The sequence below is a fragment of the Parasteatoda tepidariorum genome, chromosome 6 (genome assembly GCF_982258835.1).
Source record: "Parasteatoda tepidariorum strain Cologne lab strain chromosome 6, Ptep-v5.0, whole genome shotgun sequence".
Lineage (NCBI taxonomy): Eukaryota > Metazoa > Arthropoda > Arachnida > Araneae > Theridiidae > Parasteatoda > Parasteatoda tepidariorum.
This window is the reverse complement of record NC_141760.1, coordinates 83,175,890-83,195,086: the sequence shown is the minus strand read 5'-3', so window position 1 is coordinate 83,195,086 and position 19,197 is coordinate 83,175,890. Positions and strand designations below refer to the sequence as shown.

Here is a 19,197-nt window from a genome sequence, read left to right as displayed (position 1 = left end):
AAAAACTGTTTTCAACTCAAGTACAATATTTAGCTGCTCAGGAGTCATAATCATGGCCAATAAATAAGTCCAGGAAAAAAGATGAAAAATGTGGAATTAAAAGAATGTTGAGACCCCAAAGTATACTATACAAACTGTCTTCAAAATAACTGCCCACACGTCGATATGTGTGAGAAAATTCTAAAACAGTTGTAAAACATTGTACCATTCAAGTTTGACCTAAACTTTTTGGAAATTTGATCTGATCAGTTAAGCAATTCTTTTAGGGCATAGGGGGTCCTGATTTCCGAGAAACACGGTAAGAACTCTATTTCCCTTTCTCTTTGAAAAGGTGTTAATTACCTTGACCAAAACGAACAAGTGAAGAAAGATTTAAATAGGAAGAAATACAAAATAATTTATTGCTTTGACTTTTACGGATTTTAACTAACTTTGATTAAAGATTATAAAATCTGTTAACTTTATATTTTTTTAAATACATTGGGGAATAAGGGGAGGTATCCGATCTGCACGTACCCCAATTAATTAAGCAAAATTCGCTGTGAATGATGTAATTTGTTTCACGGAGTTTAAACTTATAGATTTTTTTTAAGTTAGAGTTCATAAAGATGCATAAATTTTATAATATATTTAACTTTTTTCTGTTTAATATTAAAATGTAAAATAGAAATGGCCATTCAAATGCGAAATAGAAATAAATATTATTGCCGAAATAGTAAGTATGCTTTTGTTTCATTATTCATCATTACGAAATTGAAGTATTATTTTTAGAGCTGATTTGTAAGGGGCCCTTTGGTCTTTTGCAGATGAGACCCAGGTTTGTTATCAAAAGTATGCATCCTCAAAATCATGTGCACTCAAAAGTATGTATAATCAAAAGTATGCATACACAAACTGCATCAAGTTGAAGATGCAGTTCCCTATAGTTATTTAAATAGTGAAGCACTTACGTAGCTTCAGACTAATTCATTCAATAAAATTCTAAATAAATATTTTATTCATAATGCCAATAATAAAACAAATTACGACAAAGTACTGTCAATCCGACCCTGCCATGAAGTCTAAGGCCATCTGTTGCCATGGAAACAAGAAGTAGCGAGTTTCAAAGAGGGGGGCTTCTTTTTCCCTTTCCTTCTTCGACTTGAGTCAAAAATTGTCTTAAATAATGACTTAACACCTCTACTTGAAATAGTTAAACCACGTAACCATAGTCACCGCCACTATTTCAGACGAATGGCTAGGGGAGTTCTTTAGATAGACAAACTATACGCAAGTGTTTAAACTTTGGAGATTACTTGCTGTATTTTATAGTATAGAACAGCAGTTCCCAAAAATGTGTACCGTAGAATGGAACTTTAAGTTTATCAGGGGTTCCTAGAGTTAAATTTTTTTTATTTTTAAACTGGTAACAATTTTTGAATTCTCTATTAAATTTTATCTAAGCAAAAATCCATTAGTCATTTAGTATTTATATTATTGTTGCAAAATTTTATTTGAGTAAAATGTCAGAATTTTTTTTAAAAAATATAGTTATTTTCAGATAATTGAACTGACTGTGCAAAGAAAATGCATTTATAAACATTTGCCTTAATATTTCCCAATTCAAAAGAAAATAACTATATTCAAAAATACAGAACTATCTTATTAGAGCAAAAATCGTTTCTGTTTTACAAACAAATTTTTTGTTTGTTGTCAGAAATGTTCTAATGCATGCTTATTTAAAAATAATTCTTTCCAGTCAGCTCAACATTTAATGATTCTAAATGATTTTACGAAATATTTATACTCGGTTTTAGATATATTTATTTTCATAATTCTTTTATAGTTTCTTATATCTTTGTTTTTTACCGAACTTCATTAAGTAATTAATAATGTGTAGGTTATAGTAGTATATACACGTTCCAAGTTATAGAAATAGTAGTTAAGATTTATTGATAAGACAGGAAAAATACTCTTAACCGTTCAATTGATTCTTCAGTTATAACAAACAGTAGTATATTTTGTTGAATAATAGTTTGTAAAAGGTAGTTAAAAAAATATTAGAGGACAAGGTTAGGCTTGATATTTTTAATGGACATAAAACTGCATAAATTACAACATGTACCATTAATTAATTGGCTTGTAGAAAATGAAATTTTAACAACAGGCGATGTGGTTTAGATGTTTTCAAAGCATAAAAGAAAATCACTTAAAAATAAGTTACATTTGATATTTAGAAGCTGATCCATGAAAATTATTTCGACGTTTTGATTTTAGTCATAGCTCAGTCTGTTTAAGAAAATAGACATAGCTTGAAGTGCATATTAATGAAAATTAATACAACACGAAATGTGTATTTAAGAAAATGGACATAATGTTTGATACCATTTTTCAAACTACTCTTATGAGTATCATTTTTTTAATAATTGATTAATAAATCAAAATAATTACAAAAGCAAAGTCATTCATTTGCACAAATTGCTTAGTACATTTTTTATAATTTTCTCTTTTCTCAAAGATAACTATTTGTGTACTTTTTAAATGGTTAACACAGGTCTTTTAAATGCATAATAACAAAATATTCACAGAAATTCAAATTTTTAATGCCAGTTTATCATTTAGAGATGTGAATACAAGAAGATCATCTAAAAAGTTGCAATGTTGTACTAAATGTACTTCGCCACCTTGACGTCCATGTCTATGCTCCATAATGAGTATGTTTATATAGTATTTAAAAAAAGTAAGCGAAAACTGGTTAAGTTGCAAAAATTTGTGTTTAACATCGCAGAGGCACATTTCAAACTGTATCCATTTTTTTAAATTTGTAACTGTATGCATTTTGAGACAAATCCATTTTCTTCAACACACATTTTGAGCTATGTCCAAAGTAAAAAGCTCACCGACAACATTATGCTTTCTATGTATTATTTTTATTACATAATTTTTTTTATCCAGGAAAAATAAATGTTTTTTTTTTTAAATAACAATCGTTTAACATTTGTCGAGACTTTATTTATTAACAATGTCAACCTTCATCTATCTAAAGGTACCTCAAGTCAGAATCTAGTTAGCATGTGTTATATACTAGTGAATTGGTATTTAATATTTGTAGTGGTAGTTACGCCACATTACTCCCCCACCAGAATTTTATCTGTGATAGAATTCGATTAACGAATACCACTAGTTGATTCATGCTATTTATTTATACCAATTTTTATATTTTTTCTTCATTTTCGAAGCATTTCGCTCATTATTTTTTTTCTTTCATTTTTTTATAGCATTTCCTTTTTTTTTTCCTTCTTAATTTTTTTTATATTTTTTTCTTCTTAATCTTTGTTTATTAACTAGGAGACTTTATTCACTTCACCGGATTTTTCATTTTTTTTAGTTTTCTTTGAGCAGTATATTTTTTTTAAAAGCAAATCATCTGCTTAATGTGGATCATCCATCATGTTAGTGAGTTCATGTCGCGTCCGCAGGTCACCATTGTTGGGAATTGTTCATCGACCATGTCAACCTTCATCTATCAAAAGGTACCTCAAGATAGAATCCAGTCAGCATGTCTTATATACTAGTGAATTGGTATTTATTTGTAGTGGTAGTTAAGCCACACATCCGACCCAATATTGAGTTTACGACAACCCAGTGTTCAACCCTTTAGCCTTGTAATTTTGAACCCAATCCAGAAGACAAGGAAACTCCTGGATCAGGTAATGGGAGAAATTTGCCCTCATGGAGTACTTTTTGATTGAACTAAAACGCACTTATGTTACATGGAGAGAAAAAACCACAAAAACCTACCAAGGTTAGCTTGACGGCAAGGGGGCCCTAGGCCATTATATGCCTACCACTAAGGATATTTTATTATATAGTAGGGACATTTTACAATATTGCACAGAGCAATAGGGTCGGTGTGAGCCAGGAGCACAATTCGTACTGACTAGCCTCTGTTGGGATTCACTGGCTCTATTTCCTGAGTCCCCACGGCTTTAAATGCTTTGTTTGTTGTTTTATAAAATAACAAATACAACAAATTTATTTACAAAAACTTTTTATGAATACAAATAAATAATACATAACATTTTAGAGCCTATGTATTGACACGAACACACATTCAAAATGGATGGAGAGGTAAGCACCAACCAATTAAGTAAAACATGAGTATCACATTGCACAGTTTGGTAATTTAGAGAGCAAATACTGTGATAAATCACTTAAATTTATTCCCAAAAAACTATAATCATTGCTAAAGTTTTGAATGAAAAAATATACGTGTATTTAAAATACAAATTTGTATATGTTTTAGATCTTCTCACTCGGTTTGGCACTCTATAAATATAATTAAAAATAAATGCACTTGTATAATCTATACATTTTTATTCTACAACTGTCTTATGCTTTCCCCAGCCATGAAAGCATTTGGTAAACCTTTTGGACTCTTTGCCTTTTAATGTGAGCATTAGTTTTCGAGGCTTATCAGGTTGTTTTGCTCTTAAACTCTGCACATAGACCTATAATAAATGGGGGAAATGTAAATCAGATATTAAAAAGCAAGAAACTTTTACTAAAAATACCAAAATTGCATTAAAATGTTAACTAAAGATTTTGAATAGTGTAAAACATTTCAATGACGTCAATTCACATATTCCATACAATTAATAATCATTGCACACATTTTTAAGAATTAATAATAAGATTAATGGAATATTTTCACCATTCTCTTATAAATTTCCGCTTTAAAATCTATAACAAATTTTGTTTAATATTTTTATTACCAAAATTTGAATGTTGGTTTGAATATAAACATGAATAAAATAAAACACTTTATGGCATATAAGTTATGGTATAACAAAAGTTTATTGCAGTGTGGAAATGATGCTTTTCGTTAAAAATTTTGGTTTTATCTGTCAGTAAGTATTACATTAGCTTTTAAATATCTGTGACAGATCAATAATGGCAAATTCTTATTGTTTTTAAAGTAAGTATTATTACCTTAATAAAATAACAGTATTTTTTTTTAATCAAAATTATTCTAGAAATTTTTAAACAATAACACTCAAAGCATATTTCTAGATATACTTTTTACATTGCAATGCTCAGACTTTTTTTCCTCAGGTATTTGTTAGGTAATAAGATGATTAACTAATAATACAAAAAGAAATTATGTCTAGTTTTACAAGTAAAAGGAAATTAAATTTTTACTTCTGTTTGTAATTCAATTGCTGCAAAATAAAAATGACTGTAATCTAAAAAGGACAGAAAGCATAAATAATTCAAACATAGTTTAATAACTTAAACAACCCTTTGTTTGAACTCAAAGTCGTAACATGAGCTGCAAATGAAAACAAATAATTATTTTCAAACAGAAATAATTAAAAACTCATATATACTACAAATATTCAAAACAGTTGTTAGAATAAAACACAGAAATTAAGAATTGAATGAAACAAAGCAAAGCAATCCATGAAATAACTTAAGTTTAGAAAACTTTTTTTAAGGAATTTCAAATATTCCAGTTTTTACAGATATGCAGACAGCCTACTTACAGACATATGCAGACAGGTACTTATATAAAATCTTTATATAATTTTTATCGGCCTCAATCAAAATTGATATGCATTAAGATATTTTTTAGATAATAATAATCAGAGAAACAAAATGTAAAATAAGAAATTATGAGGTGAAATATTATTTTAAATAATTTCTAACCTGTGCACTTTTGTAGGCAAGTTTAATTTCAACTTCACTGCACTTAGCACCAACCCAGATAAAAACTGCTGTTCCGTTATCTAGTATCATAATATCATCATCGGCAAGATCATCTTGACAAAAATCAGCACATTTTTCAGAAATGGAGAAATAGCCCTTTTCATTTGAGCAGCGAAACAGGCGAGTATGATTCATAAATTCAGCATCCTGTTAAAAAACAAACATTAATATTGGTTTAATTATGCACTAAACTGTCAAAATAAAGTAAAAGCAATAAGAGTTATTTTTAAAAATGTAATAAAACACAATATATTATTTACCTTATCGTATGGTTTGCGTCCCCCGATAGCAACCCAAAAGAAATTTTCTGGTTCTTCTCCTTCATTCAAGACTTGAATACTATGAGTTTCCTACAAAATTATTCAAAAGTATTATTTAAAGAAACATAAAATATACATAAGAATATATTTGAAACACTAATACTCTATATCTGTGTACAATATGAAATATCTGATTTGATTTCTCATAAAAAGGATACACCAACAACATTATACACAATAAATATGAATATAGAATAAGTTTTAAATTATCTGTGATCAGTTTCTACAGAATTTTTATAATAATTTTATTAATTATTTCATAAGGTTAAATATTGCTTTATAGAAGATTGACAGGAATGAAATAAGATTTTTTTTAGTTAAATATACAATTAATCATTGCACCCAAAATTGCAAATTGTAAAGTTGCAAAATGTAAAGTTTTTAAAATTTAAAACAAAACAACTTACAGAGTTTTTCACACATTTTAGAATTTAGGTAAAAAGTTTTTCGTGAAATCTATTTAGTTGTCTATTTGCTAAAATATGCTATTGTTAGTAATTTACAATAAATATTTTTTTTCCAGAAATACAACAGTAAATCATTATCTAAATATTAAAATATGAAGAAATAGTACTTATTTAATACTGTAAATCAGACAATTAACATAAAATCTCTATAAATTACTGAATTTACAGAATAACCAAACATAGAATAATGAGAAGCTTTTACAGTTGTTTTAACTAATTCAAAAGTTAGAAGAAATATTTAGCATTTAGATAAAAAATATTTCTTTAAATTTCCTTTATATATTAACTTATTTAACAGAAAAAAATATTTTATGATCATGATCTAATAATAATTGTAATTTTAAGCAAGATATAATAGATGCAAAAAACTAACAACTTAAAACACTTACTGTACTATATAATTTGTTTGCCAAATCTTCTGTTAATTTGGCTTCATCTCCATCACTTTTAGAACCAATCCACACATAAACAATACCAGAATTGTTTTGTTTGTCAAAGGGAACTTTCAAAATGTAGCTAGAAAAAATATATATAAATTATTTAGCTTATGAGAAATGAATAAAATTATTTACACTTTTAAGTATTGAATTTAAATAAACAAAGTAACTCTACTAACCAAAATGCAGAATTTAGCATAGATGCATCAGGTGTAATCTGCAAAATAACAAGAAACAAACATTAAACATTTTAAGAAACTAAGAAATATTTTAAAAGGTCCATTTCTATCATATGCATTACACTAGGGTGTACAAAACCTCTTTCGAAAGAAAACGGCAAAAAAAAGGGTATAGTAAAGAAATCTTTTTTAATACTAATTTATGTTAACTTAATTATTCTGTATAATACAAACAACATCAGTTTATCTTAATTAAAAAAAGAAAAAAATACAGAATATTATAAATAAAAGTTTTATACATTTCAACTTCTTCAAAAAAAGTTAAATTGCAGAAGTTTTTTCAAAAATTTTCTTTGTAAAAAAATTAATAATATATTTTATTTTCTAATAAATCTTTGAATTACAATTGTTTTAAACATATTTTGGTCAAAGAAAATATCCCTAGAAAAAGTGGAAAGATTCAACTCTTTTGACACCTTTAATTAGTACAGTAGAGAACCATTTATCCGGTATCCAGATAACCGGGAAACCAGAAAACCGGGAAAAATTTTGCTCGAATTTCCCGCCATTTTAAACTAGAACGAAAAAAGCGGAAATTGGACTCATCCTTGAAGTTGAGTAGAGGAAAATGTAAGGAAGGGAAAGATTTTTTTCCCCGTTTACCCAGAGAAACGTCATTTCCTCCGTGACCTTGAAGGCAGGCAAGGGAGGAATGTTTTATTTTTTCCTTTAGGCCGTCAATCAAACTCAAGGGTGTGGCATGCTGATTTACGAGGGGGGTGGGGAAAATGCATTGCATGCGTATCAGTGAACAGAAAAAGAAAAGAGAAAAATATATTTATTTGACATCGACTAATAAAAATAAAATCTTTTTCTTTTGAATAAATTCTTATTCTTTGGAAGTGCGGTATCAATTACAAGTTTTTCTTGGTGTGGAATCACATCTGCTGTAATTAAAAATCTTGTTTTTATCCACAAAAAAATAAAATAAAAGGAGAATTGTTTATTATTTTAAACATAGGATTATTTTATGAAGCAGATTGCAGTTTTGTTTTTCTGATTCCACTACGTTTGATTTTTTTTCTTTTCACGATAAATTTCGCACTCAATAAATTAATTCTTTTTATTCATAAATTTTATCATTAGGTTTTTTTTTTTTTTTTGAATTCCGTTGATCTTGCCTTGTTTCGGGTTTTAATATTTATGCTGGTGCCTTTTTTAATTATCGTTTCGGTTCGATAATTTTCAAGTGTTTTTATTTAGATTAATAAGTTTTCCTTTTATTTTATCTTTTCCCCCGTATAATTAGGTATGAAATATATTGCGTTATTTAATCATTGGTTTTGTTTATATTATTTAATTTAGGAATTGTAATTATTTTTAAAAAATAAATATGAGAATTTTGTATTTTTTAAACTTGATTTTCTTGTCTAAACTTGCAAATTTTTTTGTTCTTTTAAATGTTATATTTCTACCATTTTTTTTTCTTTTTAAAGTTAGGAGTACCTTTCTTTTTTCTCTTACTTTATGCATTACACTTTTTCCTTGTACTTCGGGTTCGATAAAACATCGATTAACGACACTTTTTGGTCGATCCAGAAAACCGGGAAATTCAGATATCCGGGATAGCGATGGTCCCGAGCATCCCGGATAATTGGTTCTCTACTGTACCACTAAATTTAAGAATTGCTTACTAAAATTAGTTGGAAAATTCCTTACACTTGTTATGTTGGTTTTTCCCCACCAAATTTTGGGTGTAAAGCAGGGTGCCGCATGAAGTCCTGGATCACCCCTGGGCATACACAACTTTTGATTGGGTAAATGAATTATTTATGCCTTCATGATTACATCATTTATTGAATTAACTTATTCACTAAACTTAAATTAAGTAATATACACTTCTGACAAGCTTTCTTCAAACTGAAATTAATTCTAGTGTGAGTACAAATAAGTGGCAAAAAGTCAAAGACTCCTAATTTATTATGGTTTACACCAGGACGGTAGAAGGTCATTGAGTTTTTTCTATACTATATATGAATATAGTATTTCCATTTTCCCATTGTGGCTTTTTCATTAGCTCATGGCAATATACCTGACCACAGCCTTATGTTTTATTTCCAATTTATTCCATTTATATACTGAATAGGATTTAATTTACATTCTTCAACTTAGTTAAAAATGGTAAAAAAAAAGTAATTGTTAAAAATATTTAATATAGAATTTCAGTTTCATTTAAATAATAATAAATAAAAATATAATTACTTGAACGCAACGTGTGCAAATTGGGCTTCCATTTGATCGAATATGAAACATCTCAACAGCATTGCTTTTCTTTGAATCTTTCCTCCTACCATTATGAATGATGAAATTTTGTTTAAAGTGAGAAAGGAATTTCAAATTTTCTTGTTGCTGCAAATTAAAGGGGGAAAATGCTCTTTATTACATTTATCTATATTATTATTAAGAAAAATTATAAAAAAGACAAAATTAGACTTTGAAAGAGAAAGTTATAAGGAATTCAAAAGAAAATTTAACAAGTACAAGTTTCAATCAAGCATGTTCTATTCGAAAACTAAATGAAACAGTACCAGGCTTTCACATAAAATTTAAAATAGTAAAAAATATTGCAGTAGCTTGAAATACAAACAGTTTAAATCTATTCAGTTGATAACAAAACCAGCATTTTCAGATATTAACTAGTCAATATATAGACAGATATCAAGAGCTACATTTCTACTCATAATAAGCATTATTTCAACAAACTGTATGAATTAAATAGGTTCCAACCCTATTGGGGTATATTTTGAGTAAATTTTAAAACAAGAAAGGTTTAAGATTATTTTGAACTTCTTCACAATTATCAACAGTGATACAAAAACTAGAAGAGATAATGGGAATTTATCAAGATTTGTGGTTTTTAAAGATATTAATATTTTTTCTTAAATTATGTTAGAAATTAATAATAGAATTTAATTAGAAATTATTCTTTTTAAGAATATTAGAAATTAATTTTTTTCTCTCCGTAAAGTGAGCATTAAGATTAATATTTCTGAGAGAACATTTTGAATGTCCCTGACAAGTTATGTTACTTAAAATAGAAAAAACTAATAAATATGAATATGAGGAAAAGTATATGGCAAAACTTAACTTTATTTTATTGAATTTAATCTTTGTCGCATTTATTAAACCAACAACTGTAACAAAATTGAGATTAGCATTATTTCCAGATTAAATAACATCAATAAAGTTATTCGATTCATATAAAAACAACCAATAGAACCCTAAACTAATATTGAGTAAAACTTGATTTAACGCAACTGTAGTAATGCTTTTTAGCACTGCATAGATTATTTAGTAATACTTAATTGTTTTTTGTTTAAGTAAAAGTTACTGTCTTTAAGTTAACAAAAACATACACACGTGAAACACTTTTGAGACATAAAAGAATGATCCGTAAAAGAATACACAGGAATTTTCTTAGTAAAGGTTTAATGTATCTAATGGGCTTTTTTTTTTAAAAAAAAAAATCTAAGCATAACTACGCAATTTTAACAAAAAGTATGATTTTCATCGAAATTTAGGAAACAAACATCACTGAGATTTGAACCCAGTTTTTTATGTGATTCAAATGATTGAAACATGCAAGAACACATATTAAAAAATAAATACTCTTCAAGTAAAAACATCACTGCACAATTTAATCAAAAATTTAAATTTTAGAGGAAATTTTAGAAAGAAAACTTCTCTGAGTTCAGTTTTTTAAAATAATTAAAATGAGAAAAAAAACTTATAAAAAATATTGGAGGATTATAAAAAGTTGCAAAATTAATATTAGAAAATTAATATTAAATAATAAGAAAATTATAAAAAAAATTTAAAAAATAATAATTTTAGGATTTTTGAGTCACCTAATTAGAATATAAGTAAGCCACTGCGTGCATTTTACTAAAATCTAGATTATATGACAATAAGGACTTATTTGCATTACTTTTGAACACTTCTGTCCAGAAATATCATGGGCACAAGAAATAATGAGTGAAACTTCACTCCGTCATTTTGCTGTGAGCGACAATTATGGTGTTAAGAAATCAAAAATAATCAATAATTAAAATAAAAATAAAAAACTTCACTATTTTCTTAAAATATTTTGCTTTAATTCAAGAACAAAATATTTTACAAACATAAAATAATAAAAAAAAAAGTTTTTTTAAGATCAACTTACTTGATAGGTTCGCACAACTTCAAGTTTATCACCAAACAGAGATTCAAATTTTTTCTGCAAGCTAAAAAGGCAATCCATGGCATTAATTGTATGTACAGAAAAGATAACATGATACTGCAATTAGTAAAAATTTTTTAAGTTTTAATAGAAAAAATGCAAAAGTTTTATCCAATCTAAGGAAACAGAGAAATCCTCAATAAGATAATAGATGGTTGAGTAGAAAAATTTACATGATAAACTACAATCATTTGTTTTGAAAGAACGTTGAATAAATTCAAAAGAACCAATTCAAGATGATTCAAACTTCCACAACAACTGATTAACTTCTTTGAATGCTTTTATTTCATTGAGATATAATCGAAATGTTTATCAGAATATGTGACTTTCGACTTTGATAATTTAAATTGTGCACAAATAATTTATAAAACTGTAAAATAATAAACTAATAAAGACAAATTCGGATAGTTAGAAATAGAAGGGCCCAGATATCTAAATTACATATATTCTCTCAAACATAAAAAATAAGATTTACTCCATGATCCAAATTGTCCACAGACTTCAAGGTCTAAGTAAAAATATTACAGAATTTTCAACTTAACTAAGTTTCAACTAAACACATTGAACTGTATTGTATTGATATTAAGTTATTCAAAAATAATCAATTAAAAATGAAATTTAATTACCTAAAAGTAAATGTAAGCCATCCCATATTTCCAGCATCTCTTCCCTGCCAAAAATATACAACACATTGAAATCCATCTTCTTGAACTTCTTCCTCTTCCGTTCCTTCTTCTGTTTCAGGTACTTCAAGTGGAACCCAATACCGACACAAAAATACATAACAATCTTCACTGTGAAAATGACCTAGGATAAAGAAATAAATCTGAGATAAACATAGAACAATTTAAATAAATAAATAAAACTGAGTATAAGGAAACAAAAAATAGGCACATATTATCGGAATCTTAATTGCTTTGAGATTTCGTTAAACTTTATCTGACTTATACTAGCATTAAATAAACATAAAGAGTGTTTTTTTTCTTTTATCAGGACTTGAGGCTCTATAAGCATTGTTTCTAGCTCATAATTTACTAATTGAGTTTTTGTTCAATTGTATCAATTCATAACAGTTCATATTTGAAAAGCTAAAGAAATTCCCTTTAAAAAGATCTGCAAGGGATTTCAATTTGTACACGAAATATAGATTGATTTGAAAAAATATTTACCACTATCTTTTAAAACATAAACAATCAATGTTATTAAAAAGTTAAAAATATTTTTATTTAAAATCTTATTTTCTAAATTATATTTTGAGAATTATCAATCTTATAAGCCAATACTACTAATACGACTACCAATGTTCAACTCCGTAGCCTGGTAATTTCTATGCAACCCAGAAGACAATGGGAACTCCCGGATCAAATATTGAGACAAACTAACCTTCATAGAGGACTTGTTGATCGAATTAATCTACATTTGCATTAGAAAAACCACGAAAACCTCCCATGGTTAGCCCGATGGCAAGGAGATTCTAACTCCTGATCTGTCTAATACTGAGGATATTTTATGTTAACAGAATTGCAAACTTCATTGTAACATACCGATTTCTTCTTCTGGCAATCTAACAAATTTCTTTCCTTCTAGAACAAAAGATTCCATGGCCTCTAAATCTTCATTCCACTCTTCCATTAGAGTTTTCTAAGAAGGAGCATAAAAGAATAAAACATTTTTATGTTATAATATAAGGAAGAAAAGCTATTTATGAATTACTTGGAGAAATTTTAAAAATATGAAGTATACTCACAGCTTCTTCTTTACTCATAGGAGGTTGCCTGTTCATAAAGAGGGCCGAAAGGTCAGCTTTTGTCTCCTGCTTACTCATCCATTTCTAAAAATAAGCACAGTTTTTAAATCAAGGAATTTAGAGAGCTACTAAACTTTACTTACATGTGTAATAAAAATATAAATTGTCAGACACTATTTTTAAGAGAACATTTGTTTTATGATCAAAACTGTTGACTGTAAAGTCAAATTGTTCACTTTTCTTAAAAGACTAAAATATAAAGTAAAATTACAAATTATAATCAACAACAAACAAACTTTTAAATCATTTTAACAGGAATTAATTTGTACTACATAAAAATACTGTTTGATTGAAAAATTATTACTCTTCAATAGTGTCTGAGTGAATAATTATTACATTTAAATACTGCTTTTAAAAGATAATATAAAAAAATATTGTTTTAAAAAACTCTTTATTCAAGCAACACTGATTCACAAATGAATATTGTATTTAAAGGAATCACTAATTGAGATTTTCAGAATAACAGCTAAGGGTATTTAACCATTAGCTGAGTATCAAACAAACAAAAAAAAAATCCAAGCACCAAAATGATCACCAAGTTTCTAAGCATAAAGAAGAAGCATAGTTACAAATAAATATACAGTAGGGAACCGATTATCCGGAACCAGCGGGACCATCACTATTCCGGATAACTGATTTTTCCGGTTTTCTGAATTGCTACAAAAAGTCGTTTCTTTTTTATTGTTAAACCCAACTAAAAAAAAAATTTTGGAAATAATCTTAAAAAGAAGAAAAAAAACGATGAAGTAATATTATTCCAAATGATTGAATAATATGAATGGTTAATAATGATTATTTCCAAAATGAGGGTAGGGTAAAAATCTTTCAAAAAAAAAAAAAAAAAAAAAATCTTATGAGGAAAAAAAAATTTTTTTTTTAAAAAATGGCAGGAAAATTCCTCGAATTTCGTTCCGGTTTTTTGGTTTTCCGGTTTTCTGATTTCCGGATAACGGGTTCTGTACTGTAGTTAACTATCTCAAACCTGTCAGTGAAAACCTTTAAAGAATTTTATAAAAATATGTTTAGTTTTTAAAAAAATTTATTTATTTATTAAAATACTAAGATGGGCTACATAATACAATGATTGAGTGAATTTAAAATAATAAAAATAAATATCAATCAGAATGAAATAAAAACCAGATAAGACATTAATGATGGTGATTTTTGCCTTGCTTCGCCTGGCACCCAGCTAAATTATTATTTAATACATCAATAGCAAAGATAGTATCAAAAAGGTCAGTTTTCTATTAAGATTTAATAAAAATATGTAGATAATAAAGCATATCAAAATATCTTTTGACAGGCATTGCATGAAGCTTAAATGAAATTAAAACAAATTTTCAAAAAATAAAACCAAGTACAAAACAATCTCAGACATAAGGCTGCTATGAAGTAGTGTGAAAAAGCGACTGAACTTCTTTCGATGGATACATAGTTCCTTGCGTTTGTATTGTAGTATTATATATATATATATCAGGGGTCTGTCTAGGTCTTTTTTAGAGATACCTATTTTGTGAAAATTTAGACATAATTTGTGAAATTTAAAAATTTTATTAAAAAATCAACACAAATATATGGTAAAATAAGAAAATATTTAAATATTTTTCAAAAATATGTCAAAAGTATTTTGTGAAACTACCGTTTTTCTTTAAATTGAATTTGTGAAACTACCGTTTTTCCTAAAATTGAATTTGTGAAGCTACCGCTCAACGGCAGTAAATTTGACCTGGACAGATCCCTGTATATCATACATAAAATACATAGCTATCCAGTCTGCTTTATAATATAGAACAATTTGATATCTATTTAGTTTTATTAAATGTTGATAATAAAATGTAATCATAAAAATACTCACTTTTAAGTCTGGACCAGTTCTAGCAACAGATTGAGCTGTTCTTGTAAAATCAACAGCTATCACATCATCCCAACCATAAAATTTAGATTTAAAAATTTGAGGTTCAGTTCTGAAAAAAATTAGATCATTAACAAAACACGGAAATATTATATAAAAGAAAATTATGTAATTTGTTTAAAGTGCTTTGAAACGCAGCAAGACTTTTTCAGTGGACACTCACATATATCAGAAATTATTGTATAATCAAGGGACATTTGCAGGTGCTCTAAGTGTACAAACATAAAAGTAGTACAGTAATTCCTCTTATCTTCCGAAGGGCAACAAAATAATACAGCATAGCAAAGAATGAAATAAAATATTTAAAAAAGATTAAGCTTAAAATAATTGCTTCTCAGATGCTATATTATAATAATATATTCAAGCAAGTTGCTTCAGTTAGTCATAGATTTTAATAGACTTACAGAAATTCTTTAATCACAAGATATGCAAAAACAAATGTAATGCTTTTTTTTATTGCAATAATCAGTTAAAAAATTACACAATTTAAATCAAAATGACTGTTCAATATGGAAAATCATAATTTAACACATACAGAAGAGGTACATTAACCTAATAAAGGAGTGTTGTACTATATTTTTAAAAAGGTTTAAATTTAATAATATTTAATAAATTCAATAGTATTAAATTTTTATTTTTTAGAAATTTTAAATTAAGTTAAAAGCACAATTTTCAAATACGTTTATATGGAATTTGGAAGATGCAGGATAACCAAGTGATAGATGATCAATAAAAACTATATGAATCAGTCCATTAGATAATTTAAGAGCTTGCGAAAGAAGGAGCTAAGTGACATTCTGAAAAGGATCATAAGTTTGAGTTTCTAAAAAACAATTCTCATACATTGAACATTATACATATACAAAAGACATACATTATACATAAGAACAATTCTCATTCATTTATGTGTGAATTTATTCCGCATTATTATTTGCAATTTCTGAATTCACAATACATATTAATATTTATAAAATCTATATAACAATGACAATATTTACCCCTCTAAAACTCTACTGACAATAGCATGCTTTGGTCTTTTTAACATACTACACAATTCTTGAGACAGCTTCAAGGCAGCAGCTCGAACAAGACGAGTTGATTTCTGTCCTAACCTGAAAACATGCTCAAAATAAAACTTCAACTGTCATTTTTGAAGGAACTTAGAGAACATAATTTTAAATAAATTTAATTCAAATATTTAGAATAATTAATTATGTACTAACAAATTTTATCATATTATTATGGACCAATTGAAATAATATGAAAGGTGTACAAAAGTTTATATTGTTATTTGTTGAGAATATAAAAGAAAAAGATAGTGAAGCGAACCCACACACTATTTTAAAAATGTAGATAGTTTTAATCAGTAAAAAATTAAAGCAAATTTTACAATGTTCAACCAGGACACATAATTTCCACTCATTAGCTTGCCATTGAAGATAACATACTTAAGGCTGGTTTTCATCTTTTAAAATGTTGAGTTTTAATTAAATTATGCATGCTAAGATGATCCTGTATCATTAAAAAGGGACAAAGAAGTGTTTTGAAATGAAGCGACCAAATTTTTTTTCCTACTTAAAAAATATAAATAATGCTGAGTCATTCACTTTTGAAACCATTGCTTCTGGCAACATAGCAACTTTAAGATTATAATTATTATTATTGCATTAAATATTTTTTGTTCTACATTCAGTCATCAAAATGTTCTTCATATTATTTACTTCATATATTTTGAAAAATGTTTATTTTTTTCATGAAATTAAAATAGCGACAAGCAAAAATTTAAGTACAAAATTAAGTCAATTTCGTTAATCTTTAGAACTGAAATTCCATATCCTGATTTTAACTATAATAAAATCTTCACTTTTAGATTACAGACAAAGCTTATCTACAGCATTTATTTTATTACCAGACACACGATATAATTGAAATAAAGAAATGATAAAATTTTGATAATTAAGCATAAATAAAAGAAATAAGAATATTTACCAAACAAATACATCTGAAGAACAATCAAGAATATACACATTTTTGGTCTCCAAAATAGTTTTCTCCAATCTATTTTGCTTGATTTCCACTAAAATATTTTTAAGTTAGTTAGTAACTTTAATTGAAAAAAATGGTATACAAACTTTAAGAGAAACTAATATAATTATTAAAAAGAGTTTGACTTAGTGAAGTCAAATGTACAAGAAATTTACAAAAATCCTTTTAATGGTTAAAAATATTCACAGGGTAATTTAGTACCAGGAGAAATAAATGAAATGTATTGTTTAAGCATGCAGCAAAAATATTTTGATTGTGATATATATGTCAGTACCATGGCTGTACTATAACTGTTTTCTTTTTACATAATACTATTAAACACATCATCAATATCAATTATAACAAAAAATAAAGAAAACTTATTTTCAACAGAACATTTGACTAACATAAAAATTAAGTAATCATTGATTTGTTGCACAAAATGCAATCATATTCACAATGCATATTAAAAAAATACACAAGCAAGCAGGCAGCAACTATACCTAAAAGCAAAGTAAAATGCCTCTTTTTAATCAGCTTGATTATATCTATTAAGCAAGTGGCTTGATTAAATCTAATATAAAATAAAAACATTTGAAAAAAGTGGAATTATATATATTTTTCTTCAAATTTTTTTCAGTTATTCAATTTGCATCAATTTTTTTTTTTTTTTTTTTTTTTTTTTAAAGTTTTATAATATAATTAATACAGCAAAAGTTCAGTTTTGCATCCTTGATAAATTTACATTTTCATTCTAGTTACTATTTCTCATTAAAAAAATACTATAATATATTTCATAATGTTAGTTTGTTTATTTTATGTAGAGATTACATTCAAGTCAATATCTATAAGCTTAGAGAAATTTAATGATGAAATCTAGATAATACAATAAGAAATGTATAATACAACTTTAAAGAAATTATTATGTTATCTGATCATCATGTAATCCATTTTAGGAACAATTGAGAACACTATTAATAATTTAAAGACATTTACCTTGAGGTAACTCCAGGTAGCCCATACCAAGGCCAACTTGGTAGAGTTTAGGATGAAATAAAGAAAATGTATCATCAGAATTTTCACTAGGTGAATCGGGCACACTATCTCCTTCCACTCCTAAAGCTTTAAAAAATTCAGGTACTTCTTGGTCTTGACAAAAAGTAAATATCTCTGAGAGATTTTTTCTTTCATTTTTGTTCATTTTTTCAGCTAAAAGTCTAAGAGAGAGGGGGGAAAAGGACAACCACGATAAGTGTTTAAAATTAACAGAGTTTAAAAATACACTCAATGATAATAAAGTCTGCCCCCACCCCCAGGGAGTCACCATAGCCTTAGCCGGCTTAGGCTAAAGGTCAAAGTTGATGTCCCTAGATAATTTTTTTAAAATATCAATATACATTATCTCATTTGTATTTCTCAAGATATCTTTCTTTTAAATGATTTGTGATTTTAACACCATCTGTGAATCAAAATTGATTACTTTTTCCTGAAGTATCTAAATTTAAAAAAAAAAAGAAGTTTCGATTTAAGATTTTATATCAGTTCATCGCCCCAACCCCTTGGGGTGTGGCTGGAGATTAAGTTCTGTATCATTAAATGATTCTTATATAAAATATTTCACATAAATATTTTAGATTTTTTTATTTAATAAAATTCCTCACGATATTTGTCCTTTTCGATACTTTTTATACATTTGTACATGTAGTTTTGAATAAATAGATGAAGTATATTAATATAAATAAGACTGGCCTAATATGAGGTCATATTAAGGTTGGATTTTAAAAGCATGTAGAAGTATTTTAAAATAACACCAACCATGACATAGTTCTTGAAATAGCAAAAATTTCATAATAAAAATTACCTCGCTTTTGATTGAACTGTATTCTTTGATTTTCTTCCATACCAAATATAAATCTTTTTTCCACCATCAAGAAGGAAGACATAGCGAGGATCCAAAGAATCATAGCAAAGAGGAAACTTAAAACAAAACCATTGCATTAGTAATAGTAAAAAAGTTCATAAA

General features: G+C 27.0%; 1 protein-coding gene across 1 annotated transcript in view; it reads right to left on the bottom strand.

Moving 5' to 3' along the window:
• Positions 1-4,013: 4,013 nt before the first annotated feature.
• fliI (FLII actin remodeling protein) overlaps positions 4,014-19,197 on the bottom strand; it is a 32,012-nt gene continuing 16,828 nt past the window's right edge. The window contains exons 18-32 of the mRNA XM_043041764.3: positions 19,036-19,151; positions 18,171-18,391; positions 17,139-17,226; positions 16,148-16,261; positions 15,093-15,201; positions 13,178-13,261; positions 12,975-13,071; positions 12,057-12,237; positions 11,374-11,434; positions 9,414-9,560; positions 7,152-7,189; positions 6,925-7,051; positions 6,009-6,098; positions 5,689-5,895; positions 4,014-4,490 (exon numbers count right to left, since the gene is read on the bottom strand). Of these exons, the coding sequence (XP_042897698.2) occupies positions 4,356-4,490; positions 5,689-5,895; positions 6,009-6,098; positions 6,925-7,051; positions 7,152-7,189; positions 9,414-9,560; positions 11,374-11,434; positions 12,057-12,237; positions 12,975-13,071; positions 13,178-13,261; positions 15,093-15,201; positions 16,148-16,261; positions 17,139-17,226; positions 18,171-18,391; positions 19,036-19,151 (1,815 nt within the window). The 3' untranslated portion in view covers positions 4,014-4,355. The remainder of the gene's footprint in view (positions 4,491-5,688; positions 5,896-6,008; positions 6,099-6,924; positions 7,052-7,151; positions 7,190-9,413; positions 9,561-11,373; positions 11,435-12,056; positions 12,238-12,974; positions 13,072-13,177; positions 13,262-15,092; positions 15,202-16,147; positions 16,262-17,138; positions 17,227-18,170; positions 18,392-19,035; positions 19,152-19,197) is intronic.